We start from the raw sequence: 13427 nt of genomic DNA, 5'->3' as shown, positions 1-13427 counted from the left end.
GTGTTCCTTAAGAGGAATCTATCCAGCACAAATTTGGAATTCGAGCTGAAGCGAGCTGTCGGGGGAGACGTTGGAAAAGATGGAGTGGAAATTGAGTTTGAGCTAGGATTTTATTTAATGAATTTGGGGAGCTTAATGAGTGTAAGTTGTTAATCAGTTTGAGTTTGTGTGATGAGAGTACACTTGGCGAATCACAAAAAAATTAAATAAAATTAAACAACCCCCCATTTCAACTAAATTTTACCTAGAGGGCTTATCTCAACATACTTATAGGATTTGGGATGCATGAGATCAATTTCAAAGATTTGGGGGTTTGAGATCAATTCCAAAGATTTGAGGGGCTAATATCGCAATAACCCTAATTTGAAAACAACTTACAATAGTTGGGAGATCTTCAATATTTGGTATTAGCCCCCAAATCTTTAAAATTGATCTCATGCCCCTGTAAATCTTGGATATTTTGATATTAGACCCCCAAATCTTGAATTTTATCTCAAGCTTCCCGATTCTATTAGTATGTTGAAATAAACCCCCTAGTTAAAATCTATTAAAATTGGGGGAATATTTTGTTTAATTTAACTTTTTAGGTGATTGGCCAGTTATATCCCTCTCACACAAATCCGAACCCATTAACTAGTTTAACTTATACACATTAACTTCTCCAAATCCATTTAATAAAACCCTAACCCTAACTCGTTTTCCACTTCATCTTCTCAAGCATCTTCTCTAACGTGTTCCTTAAGAGGAATCTATCCGGCGCAAATTTGGAATTCGAGCTGAAGCGAGCTGTCGGGGGAGACGTTGGAAGAGATGAAGCGGAAGTTGAGTTTGATTTAGGGTTTTATTTAATGAATTTGGGGAGCTTAATGAATGTAAGTTGTTAATGAATTTGAGTTTGTGTGAGAAGAGTACACTTGGCGAATCACCAAAAAAATTAAATTAAATTAAATATCCCCCCATTTCAACTAAATTTTACCTAGAGGGCTTATTTCAACATACTTATAGGATTTGGGATGTATGGGATCAATTTCAAAGATTTGAGGGGCTAATATCGCAATAACCCTAATTTGAAAACAACTTACAATAGTTGGGAGATCTAAAAGCAATTTCAGTATATGAGGAACTACTTCTGAGGAAACTCATTAAAATTGAACATAAAAGCAAATTTAGCTATCTGACGGGCTAATTAAAATATAATATTAACACTCTACAACCAGAAGAGTTCCCATGTGATCAGTCCAAAAGAGTTCATAAGTCTAAATTAAGTATTAACATATATATACAAATTTACCAATCCACCCCTCTTCTCTACCTTATTACACCCTCCTCCCCCGCTCGTCGCCGCCGCTGCCATCTCGCCTGAACCCTAGAAAAACCCTAATTCCCGCCATTGCTACCGATATTATGATATGCTCGTCCAAGCCTCCTCTCTCTCCCTCCTCCCCCCTAGTCTCTCCTCCTCAACGAAACCCCTCTCTCTCCTCTTCGAACCCAACTCCCAATCCCTCGCCGTAACCCTAACCAACTCGTCGATCCTCCTCTTCGCCTCCTTCTCCCCTTCCTCCCCCTCACCGCCTCTCTCGATCCCTCAAATCTCGACCTCCGCCTGCTTCGTGCTCCTGAACCCTAACCCTAGCCCTGGTTCCAGCCGCCCCCTCTTCGTCTCCGCCTCCCCATCCCCATCCTCGTCTTCCACTCTGCTCCGCGCCTGGATCCGCCGGTCAAAATCTGATCTTTTCGCTCCTGCATCTCTCAGCTTCAAGAAGCGGACTGGGAGGAGATCGAACGAGGTCGATCTCGGCCTAAGGCATGGGATTGGTGTTAGGGTTGCGGGTTCGGTCAATGTGCTGGTGGTGCATTCCGTTGCGGAGAGCCAGATCTGGGTTTTGGGTGTGAGGGTGGTTGGTGGTGAGGGAGGTGAGAGGGTGGAGCTGGAGAAATGCGCCGTGGTAGAGTGTACGAGGCCGATTTATGAAATTAGGGTTTCGATGGGAGTTTTGGCGCTCGGGGAAGTGGGCGGGGTGAGGGTGTTTCCGTTGAGGCCGATGGTGAAGGGAGAGCAAGGGTTGAAGAAGAAGAGGAGGGATTTGAGCGGAGCTGGTGAGCCGCAGAATCGCGGTAAGCTTGCAAAATTTGAGCATTTGTTGTTTGCATGGATTTGTGGTTCATGTAGGAACATGAAATACTGCACTTCAAGGAAATAGGAACTTCATTAAATAAAGATAAGTATCGGTTTTAAGTCATTACTGGTGATAATAGATCATGATTCGGATCCTCTGCACTGCTAAAAAGCAGTGGAGAGGCCACTACTTTGATGAAAACTGTTTATCGTTCAATTGATGGTTACTATTCAGTGGAGAGACGAGAGTGTAAATTTATTCGCTTTTACCATATCCCCATATATTGCATTCATTCGTATTTTTCATTCAAGAAAAGTCACAAGCATGAATTATGTAACATATGGTTGTAATTTAGAGTAATGATCTCTCCACTACTAAAAAGTAGTGGAGCGGACCCGAATCTAATTTGGATTAAGTGCTCTTCTTAGATTTATATATAGATGCAAGAGGATTTATTTGGAAAGTGAAAGTCCCTTTGCATCTGTCATCTGAAACTAATATGGAAATCATTGCTACTAGAGTTATGTGATACCAAAAAGTTCTTGCTTCATCTTCTTTTTAAACCTGGAATTACAATGAGGAATCTGAAATATAATTGTCTGGAGATACCATATAAATATCTGACTGTTATATGGTGGAAAATCAAGTACAATATTGCGACAAGTACGAGACTCATTACATATTAGTTAGTGGTGCAAATTAGGGCGATAATTGACTCTTTTACTCTCAGATGACTCTTAAAGAACTATTTGTGAAATCTCTACTGAAATATAATTGTCTGGGTTTGCACATAATGGTGCTTGTAGCTCCTATCTACTGTTGAGGGTAAAAATCTAGATATGAAATGATGGAATTTTACAATTCAACCAGCAATGGAGGTCTTATCGGTCTTTCAACATGCTCTGTTTTGATATGTCATGCATTCTGCAACTCTTGTATAAAATGCATTTCGTAAAGTTGGTCCTGGAGACCGGTCTGATTGAACATTATCGGGAAGATCATCACTAGTTGCCTTAGGAAATCATCCTAGCCTCATCCACATTACTTCTTCTGTTTTTTAAAGGATTTGTAAGCGGTCATCGAGTTAAGGCCAGATAAAAGTGGTTGTAGTGAACAATACTTAGAGAGGTTAAGTTATATAGGAAGTATTGGTAGTTGGGTATAGATATATAATTTGGGGAATCTGCAACATAAGCACTATTAATGTTCTTAGTTTAATCGTTCATGTATCATGCTTCCCAAGTTTTCATTTGCCACAAGATCTGGCAGGAAATCTCTTGTAATGTATTGTGTAAAAACATCATCACCATCTCTCTTTTAGAGAGCACCTCTCACCTATGCTTATTAGCTGCGGTTTATGTTTGACATCTATGTTAGCTGGGTACTTCTAGTATAGATCTGTACCCATACCTGACACGTGTCGTATCCATACCCGTACCCGACACTTCTTGGACACTACTTATATTTAAATTTAAAACACGTCATATGCTTCTTGGATATAAATCCTACAATTCACATCCATTTTTGTAACTTGTTGGATAATGTTTGAGTTCGTTTCAACCTTAAGAGCTATGAGTTAAAAGGGTCCTTTACGTATATAGCTCAGAACTATCTTTATATCCCATGAGTTTCAGCCATGTTTCCGCACCCTACTGATACGGGTGTATCTTCTCTTCGGGAGCTTAGCGATCCTCATGGGAGCTTGAGGATGGATGATTCTCATGGTATCTTGAGAATAGAGTAGAGTCGTGGACAAAGTCGTTGGAGGCGGCGAAGTCGAAGAATTCAGAAAAGAACAGGAAAAACCATTTTATTGAAGTCCGGTCGACCGCGCATGGCACTGCAGTCGACCGCGAACATGCACAGACTCAGGATTGGCCTCTGGACTTTTCGCGATCGACCGCGATGAGTTCGGCAGTCGACCGCCAAAACCCTGTAATGGATTTTCAGCCTCGGGTCTTCTGTGCGGTCGACCGCACATGGTTCGGCGGTCGACCTCGAGACGGGTTTTGGGCCTAGGCTTGTTTTTCTGCACTGTTTAGGATTTCTATTTGATATAAATAGAAACATGACTTTTCTAGGGTTTATTACTGAGATTGTATTCTAATCAGATCTCAGAGAGAGGGATTAGGGTTTAGTGAGAACTGAGAGTTTGTTCTCGATTCTAGTGAGATTGTGAGAGAGGGATTGTAATCTTTTTATACTCATAATCTAGAGAAGGTAATTTCCTTCGTCATATACTGAATCGTGTTTGTGTTTCTGTCATCCTCTTCTCAACCCACCTTCGATAATTCCGCGATCAAATGTGCTCGCACGACAACTCGTATCAAGTTGGTATCAGAGCATTAGATCCTGTGAAGGGGGAATCGGTGTATGGTCCTTACTCGATCGCAGTACAAGAAGCTTGACGAGATCCTTACTTCATTAGGAGTCCAGAAATTAAGGAGAAGATGACTGAAGGGGATAATTCAGCAATGCTTGATGCATTAGAGAAGCAGATCGAGACGATAGGATTGACTCTCACACAACTCGTCAGTCTTATTCATGGAGGTGACAAACAAGTTGAATCTTCTTCGAAGAAAATTATTGAGTCCGATGTGAAGAGAGTAGATTCAGATTCCGACGAGGAGGAGAAGACCGTTAAGACTGCGTTGCATCAAGGAGGTAAGAATTCTTATCAGAACCTGAAGATTGACTTCAAGATGGAGATTCCTATTTATGATGGGAGTGTTGACGTTGAGAGGCTTGATGACTGGATCGAGCGGATGGAGACGTATTTTACTCTTTATGGCTATTCGTCAAAAGAGAAGATTGTGTTCGCGACTTTGAAGCTTTCAGGGCACGCGTTGACGTGGTGAAAATCCTATTGCAAACAGGAGAAGAAGACGGTGTCGTGAAACAAGTTCAAGGAGTTATTGAGGAAGCAGTTTTACCCGGTGGGATTCATTGAGGAGCGTTGGTACAAGTGGTACGGCTTACGTTAAAGAGTCAATCAAACCGTTCAAGAATACACCACGGAGTTCCAGCAGCAGACAATGATTCTTAACATTACGACAGAGGAATATTCCGCGTTTATGAAGTATATGACGGGTTTGAGTGATTATATCCGGAAGGAGATGAGGTTATTCACGGTTGAGACTATTGCAGAGGCGAGCGTGAAGGCCATTGCCATTGAGGGTAGGCAAAAGATGGACAACGAGACTAAGACTCTAAACAGACGGGAGGCGAGTCTAGTGGTTCTCAATCTAAGGAGGAGAAGAAGGGTGATCTAGTGAAAGCAGGGCTGATTTGTAGTCACTGCGAGAAGACAGGGTACATAGCTGATCGATGTTGGGAGAAGTATCCCCATCTCAAGCCAAGAGGGTTGAAGAAAAAAAAGGAGAAGAGGGCATACGTGATAGCTCAAGGTTCGAAAGAAGTCCCGGGAATGACAGAGCCCAATAGCAGTCTCAACCTTATGACGGGGAAACAGACCACGAAAGAGGACGACCCGAGAGAGTAGCTCTTTGTTCTTAAGTTGCAAGTGAAGACCAGTTTGGTTAATGCCATAGGTGATTCAGATAGCGAGAAGAATTTGATATCCGAGGTCTTGGTTCAGAAGCTGGGTCTGAAGACGGTTAAGCATCCAAAGCCCTATCCATTGGGGTGGATTCAGAAGGAGGAGAAACTAAGTGTAGTTGATCAATACACTATCAGATTTACGCTCCATGAGTCATATATTGACGAGGTCACGTGCGACGTAGTTCCATTGAAAGTTTGTCAGATTATACTGGGCAATTCGTACTTAAGGGATAGATATGAGATCTACGAGAGGTGGGCTCAGAAGTATACATTCACCAAAAGCGGTAAAAAGTTCATATTTCGTTCGGCGTATCTTCCGAGGGAGACAAGCTTGGGGACGGTGACGCGAGCGAAGAGGCTAGTGAATGCAAGCAAGAAGTTTATCTCGCTGTGCATTAGACTTCCAGAAAAGTCATCGATAAAGGATTGCAACTTGGAGCGACAGGTGACTACGACGAGACGCGGGATGGATGAGTTGTTTTCGATCGGACGTCGAGACCGGATTCCTTGCAAGGCCAGGTAGTGCAAAAAAAAAAGGAGAGGCTTGCGAATTCCCTCAGCTGAAGTTCTAACTTGAATGAGACTTCAAGTTTCTAAAGGGGGACCCATGATACGGGTGTATCTTTTCTTCGAGAGCTTAGCGATCATCATGGGAGCTTGAGGATGGATGATTCTCATGGTATCTTGAGAATAGAGTAGAGGAGTCGTGGACAAAATCGTTGGAGGCCGCGAAGTCGAAGAATTTAGAAAAGAACAGGAAAAGCCATTTTATTGAAGTCCGGTCGACCGCGCATGGCACTGTGGTCGACCGCGAACATGCACAGACTCAGGGTTGGTCTCTGGATTTTTCACGATCGATCGCGATGGGTTTGGCGGTCGACCGCCAAAACCCTGTAATGGATTTTCAGCCTCGGGTCTTCTGTGCGGTCGACCGCACATGGTTTGGCGGTCGACTGCGAGACGGGTTTTGGGCCTGGGTTTATTTTCCTGCACTGTTTAGGATTTCTATTTGATATAAATAGAAACACGACTTTTCTAGGGTTTATTACTGAGATTGTAATCAAAGATTGTATTCTAATCAGATCTCAGAGAGAGGGGTTAGGGTTTAGTGAGAATTGAGAGTTTGTTCTCGATTCTAGTGAGATTGTGAGAGAGGGATTGTAATCTTTTCATACTCATAATCTAGATAAGGTAATTTCCTTCGCCATATACTGAATCGTGCTTGTGTTTCTGTCATCCTCTTCTCAACCCATCTTTGATAATTCCGCGATCAAAGGTGCTCGCACGACAACTCGTATCACCTACCTTTTATAATATTGTCATGTCCCGTACCTGCACCCGTACCCGTATGGTGCAACTTAGTTTGGCATCAAATTGTTCCAATTTTCCGTTCCTCTTCCTAAAAGGAATGCACTTGCTCTACATAGCATGGACTACACTACTAAACTTTCTCCAGTTGGTAATCAAATCAAAGCAAGAGCATGACATGACACTGTGTACACAATATTTTAAGGACATATATCAAGCAAACCATGAACAACACTATTCTTAAGCAAGTCCAATTTTAGTCAAATCCTACCACTTTGGCTTATCTTCACAAATACTTCGAAGATGTCCTAAAATACTTTTATATGCACATCCTTTTGATGCGTTGCACTATATTTTCGAATGTTGAACCTGTGCTGCAACATATTCCATAAAGTAGTTAAGAAGTTATCATCTCTTTATGTGCAATAGAAATTGGCAGATATTGCAGTCATAACTTCCAGAAAGAATGTATTGGTGACATGTATAATATCATATATCTAAAATGATTCCTTCTTTAAAACCCATCCACCACCGAAAAATAGCTAATCCACTCCCTTTTGTGTGCTAGTAGGTCATTGTGACTTGGCAGACTGGACAACTCCACCACCAAAAATAGCTAATCCACTCCCTTTTGTGCTAGTAGGTCATTGTGACTTGGCAGACTGGACAACTCCTCGTTATGTTAGTGGTATTTTTCTTCATCTGCGGCTAGTGATATATCTCCACATGTACGAAGTTGACTCTTAATTGTTCTGTTTACGGGCGGTAGTTAGATTAGCTTGAAAACTTAAAAAGTGAAATGCATTTGTAACAGGAGATTTTCCTGCTTCCCATGACAGGCAACTTTGAAAGAAGACAATATGCACTGGGGAGGGGATTGGGGAGGGAGGGGGTTAGGGTTTGGTCTTATTAGGAAAACACTAGAAGGAAAGAATGTGCTGAATGTATTACTAATAAAAAACAATGGAGTAAAAATATTAACGTTTCATTGTAACTTGAAGAGACTAGGCAAGAAACAGATGGAGTCAAAGTTGTGTACTTCCCTTTGCCCATGCAGTATATTGTGTTTTCTGGAATATTGCCAATGCAGTATCTGTTGAAAGCCCTGGAGGTTTTTAATATCCCTGTAGCATAATGGGATTTGTCTGTATCCTAAAATCCAACTTCTCTGATATTTAAATTATTATATCCATTCAGTGTGGGACTCTTAACTTCATGTCATGATACATGTCTATGTTTAGCATATGCCTAATTGTTTGCTTGCAGGTAAGCTCAGAACTCTGAAGCTTAGGCAGGATTCAGGCAATTTCAGCTCATTTTTTGTGATGACAAGTGCCGTGGCCCAAGATTCGGAATGCAGTACAGGACTTCAGGCTTCACTGAAAGCTATTGCCATTCGTATTTTGTCCCAGAAGAAATTTCTAATTTTGGACTCAGTTGGAAATATTTACCTGTTGAGCTTGCGGAACGTGTTAGCGTTGGAAACCATCAGTAGTTCTTCAACAATATCCACAGCTGATCAACTAAACCATTTGGACGTCACCATGAATGTGCAACTGTTGGCTGTTCTTCCTGACATATCTGCAAGTATGATTAAGTTTTTCTGTGTGTCAAGCACATTTGTACGTGTTGCTGGCTTCACTCTTGTTGCTTACATCATTTATTTCATAGAAATTCAGGTGTTTTGGTTATCAGATGGAGCTCATACAATACATGTCATGTCCATGGCAGACGTGGATCATTCTGTCAAGGAGGCTGATGAAAATGGAAACAAGGAAAAGGAAATGAAGATTACAGGTCTCTGTAACCTCAATCATGATCATGATTCTTCAGACAACTCTAATATTTCACTATGGACATGTTTTGCTTTTCGGTTATGGAAGGATGAGCTTCTGTCAATTCAATTTCTATACTACACTGCCAGTTATTGGTTATTATGTACTCCAACGTGACCTAACCACATTTTCTGTTGCATCTGTTATACTTGGTTGCATGATCTTAAATTACATACAAAAAGATAGGTTGCTGAACTCTTTAATTGGCTTTTTGGATTAACTGTAATCCCCCGTGGTTTCCCACAAACTGAAGAGGGGTAGCCAGATTAATAGCTATTCAGGAGATTTGATCAATCTCAATCTTTTCTGGGGCTCTGTGCTCTGTACCTGACCCATTTATTAGATGGGAAAGGTTTAGATGATGAAGATAAACATACACGTTTGTTTTAGAAAACTAGTCTATGTGATGGCAGAATGCTTTCCCATGATCATGTATTTTGCAGTTATTGCTTCCACCTTGGTCATCGACTCATTGCTCCTAAACACATCATGTGTCTGCTATTATAATCTTCTCTGAGCCATTGGTGGATACTGACTCTTTGATTTCATTCTTCATCTAGCTATTCGAGTAATCTTTACAAGCGAGAAGGTTCAGGACATTGTTCCACTTTCTGCAAATGCAATTATGGTACTTGGTCAAGGTAAATTATTGAAGTGTGATACGTGTTTCCCCACTCGATTTGTTTAGTTTCTTTTTTGGTTAATACAAAGTTGTTGCACACTGCTACCGGTGATATTTCGTTTTATTGTTCTGTGCTTGTATGTAGGAAGCATATTTTCATATTCTATTGCCTGAAGGTAACAGTTGGGTAGCATCTTGTGTGATGGTAAGTTTCAGAAGTCCGTACTACTTTTAGTTTTCGCAGTTAACAATATATCATGCTGAAGTATTATCTGATGTTGATAGACTTGTTAAGTTTGTTAAATCTATTATACCTCCAAGATCATTCATGTTAACCTGCATAAGAAGTGAATGTTAACTATGAGTCAACTGGAGATCTGGCTGTTTGAAAACTATTATATTCACGTTAAGCCTTTAAGAATTTTTTAATAAATATTAACTATGAGTCAACTGATGAGATCTGGCTGTTTGAAAACTATTATATTCACGTTAAGCCTTTAAGATTCTTTTAATGTGTGAAATTTATATATTTGATCTAGTGATGCTCACTTTTATTGAATTTATCAAGAAACCACTTTATCTAGAAGATTAGTTGTCGGGTTGTAGAATAGCAGTGCATATCAAGAAAACTCAATAATGTTGTTGCTTTTTTAGTCATGTATGCTTTGTATGGGAGTTTACTATGGAAAGGAAAGGAAAGTTAAATAATGGAAAGAAAATGTACGGAAGGAGAGGGAAAAGATAAAATGTTGTTTGGGAATTTAGTAAGAGGAACGGAAGTAAACTTAATTTACCTTGTTTGGAAATTCTAATAAAGGAGAGGGAGTGAAGTAAATATGTATGAAGTTACATAAATGCTACTAAATCTCAACTGTTGTTTTATGTGATAGAGGGTATATCTTAGCCATTGATTTAATATGATAAGGTAAAATTGTCTCATCATATTGTAAAAGTTTACTCAATTTCCGTTACTTCCTCTACCTCCCAAATTGGAGGGGAGAAAAATCTCACCAAATTTAACCTTCCATTCCATCTTCTAACCCCTCAGAAAAACTCCCATACAAGGTTTTTATAAACTTTCACCTTAACTTCCACCCTCTAACCCCCATCTAAACACAATGGTAGGAAGGACTCCAACATAAACATGGCTCAATGGGAAAGTCAGATCTTAAGTTGCTAGTGATGACGTCTGACCCAATTCCTCCCGAAGATTGGTTCTGTTATATAATGATTCTTTATTTAGAGTTCAAACTTGAAAACATCAAGATAAGCTTATAGTCCTTTCTCCTTTTTGTTATAGTATTGACATAAATTTCCCTCTCTATTTCATTACACAATACACCTTTTATCTTTTACAGAATTATTGTCCAATAGTTCCAGAAATTTCTTCAACTTCCCAAACCTTAAGTTTTTTGATGGTTGCAGAATTGTTTCTGAAAAGCTGAACTTGTCATAATTGTTGTTAACATATAGAGTTCATCACACTAGTAATATTAGTTCTTTGCATAATTGTTGTTAACATATAGAGTTCCATCACACTACTAAATATTAGTTCTTTGTGCCAAACTTCTGATCATGGTTGTTGTGACCATATCACAAGCCATGTTTTTCAGTAAGCCCGTTCGATGCTGACAGGAACTGATGCTTGTTTTCATCTGTTCATGTAATTTGAGTTCTCAACTATGTTCATTCGGATTATCGGTAGACAAGCGTGCTTCAAATGACTTATTTATTGTTTCTGAGAAATGTTACTTTTATTCATCTTAGCCTGTGTCATCTGTTCGTGCAGTTTGAGCCCACTATGTTCATGTGCATTATCTTTAAACAAGCTTATGGCGTCTGGGAAATGTTAATTTTATTCAACTTTGTCTATGCTGAGAGTTTTCTGGGAAAAGTTGTCAGCTTGATCAATCTACTGAAATTAAGAAACATTTCGGTGCTATTTCGAGATGCTATAGTGAAAATTTGACAACAAAGACTAGGTATCGGTAAGGAAAGGCTTTTCAGTTTTTTGGTGATGACCTAACAATCAAGTTTCTGAGTTGATCAAAACAACGAGCTCATGTCTTTTAGAACGAATTGCTGTGTTTGCAGATGCAGACATTGGCTAAAGAGGGTCTTTAGTTTATCGCTTCCCTCTTATACCTGTGAATAGATTTTTAACTTTTATTGTTTGATATATCCTAATAGTTTAGTTTACGAGACATGATATTGAATAGCTAGATACAGTCATTGAGGATGATGTTAGTTTAAGGTTTGAATGAGATTATGCAGCATGCACCTTAGATGCAAACAATTAATCATTGCATGTTGCAGAAATCCAATCTGATTTATCTGTTCTGCTTGTTTTCTGCTGACCGATTTTCTGTTGTACTATATTGTCGTTTCTTCTTGAATTATTTTCGCTCAACATCTGATTTTTTAATGACATGCCTTTCAGGAGTGCTTCGAATTTAAAGTTTGCTTGCACCCATTTGGTTGCTGTTTTGAACAAATTATAGGGAAGACAGGGTAAGTTAGTCCGATTTAGGAATGGTGTCTCTCCTGCAGATTGAATCAGCATTTCCTTCTTGTACTTAGATGTCCACGCTTTAACTGCTTTTTAAATGTGATGGTTAACTACTTTCTTCCGTTTCAGTTTTTTGCTGCAGTACTGTCAGTTTGGAGGTTCTTTTAGCTAACCTGTCATTGAAATCATGAACGACGTTAATCTTCATCTTTCACTAATCATCTTGCTCATGACTTCAAAGAGGATCCATGAAAGCTCACTGGTGCGGCCTCCTTTTCCTCATTATAAATGATTCTCATATTTAACAATAAGTAGTGATAGACTATGCTAGAACGGTGATTAGTATTAAGAGTCCTATGTTTTATAGCATTTTGTGTAGAAATCATATTGATATTTTTGATATGTTAACCTATATGCAGTTAGAATGTCTTATTTGCCGGCATTATATAGCCAATTTATTAGCAAACAATTCTGTTCGTCGTTACCAAATGAACGAAATAAAAGAACTCTGAACTTTCCCAGTTAATCCTGCATTTGAGAGTCACATAAGAAGAATATATCGAAGTGGCATGAAATGTTGTAATCATTAATGATGCTAGAAAAGGTTCGTGTTTGTTCTGTATCTTTTCGTTCATATTTGATAGGCTTGAACTTGTTTTCTTTAACCGTGTGTTAAATCGTTGATATAGCTTCAGTTAGAGTCTCCTTATTATTTTGGTATAGTAACTAGATCCTTGATTGGTTTCTGTCTTCTTTGGACAGAGCAGTGCAGTCAATTATGCCATGGAATTCAAGCACCTAGTTTTGTTCGACTTTTCCTTAATTTTGAGGGTGCCTGCGAAGAGGAGGTTCATCTACTGAAGAATTGGCTGGGTTTGAAGGCCAAGGCATTTGTTCGTTCTATCCATCCTCTAAATGCTACAGATAGGTTTCATATTGTGAGGCAGAGCTTTCAGAAGTTCCGGGCCAAGGGCAGCTCTCAATCCGAGATGCCCACGGACGCTCCTAATAAACTAAATTCATGCTGCTTTAAATTTATTTGGCTGAACTATTTTATTTGTGGTTTATGCTTTTCTTGATCTTTTGAATCAAAGGGGATGGGTTAATTGTGCTTGTGTGGGATTCATGTGCCTAATTAAGCATATGTTCAATCAGATATGCTAGATGAGAAAGTTTAGACGTATATTATTTGCCTACTTTGGTGATAGGAATCTGAGGTCTATAAACCGCAGTTTGCTCGGAGCTTGTGTACACATTAACTCCATTGTGATACTCCATTATGATAGTCCATTATGATGCTTGAAAGTAATAGTCTTTCTTCTTTGAGTAACCAAGGCAATAAGTTCGAGATTTACTAGTTATTAGATAAAATAGACAGGCGAGAAGTAATTTTTCATTTACAGGTTTGCCTTTGTTACTGAGGGCACCTATGCTGCTGCGTAACCTCACATTACAGGCTGTTCTGTTTCATT

The 13427-nt window shown here is 39.5% G+C and overlaps 1 protein-coding gene across 6 annotated transcripts; it reads left to right on the top strand.

Annotated features, from left to right (window-relative positions):
- LOC109831955 lies at positions 1253–13197 on the top strand. 6 transcript variants are annotated; one of them, XM_020399640.1, is made up of 8 exons: positions 1255–2118; positions 8256–8576; positions 8721–8786; positions 9385–9465; positions 9592–9651; positions 11887–11957; positions 12085–12217; positions 12718–13197. In XM_020399640.1, exons 1-5 carry the CDS (start codon positions 1410–1412, stop codon positions 9618–9620), a joined length of 1206 nt encoding a protein of 401 aa, XP_020255229.1. In that variant the 5' UTR covers positions 1255–1409; the 3' UTR covers positions 9621–9651; positions 11887–11957; positions 12085–12217; positions 12718–13197. The 6 variants fall into 6 exon arrangements, with proteins under 6 accessions (XP_020255288.1, XP_020255229.1, XP_020255333.1 ...); XM_020399575.1 differs by having other exon boundaries at positions 1256–2118; positions 8685–8786; XM_020399517.1 differs by having other exon boundaries at positions 1260–2118; positions 8661–8786; positions 12723–13197.

The sequence above is a fragment of the Asparagus officinalis genome, chromosome 1 (genome assembly GCF_001876935.1).
Source record: "Asparagus officinalis chromosome 1, Aspof.V1, whole genome shotgun sequence".
In the NCBI taxonomy this organism is placed as follows: Eukaryota; Viridiplantae; Streptophyta; class Magnoliopsida; order Asparagales; family Asparagaceae; genus Asparagus; species Asparagus officinalis.
Note: the sequence above shows the minus strand (reverse complement) of the source record. Positions and strands in the feature narration are given on the sequence as shown.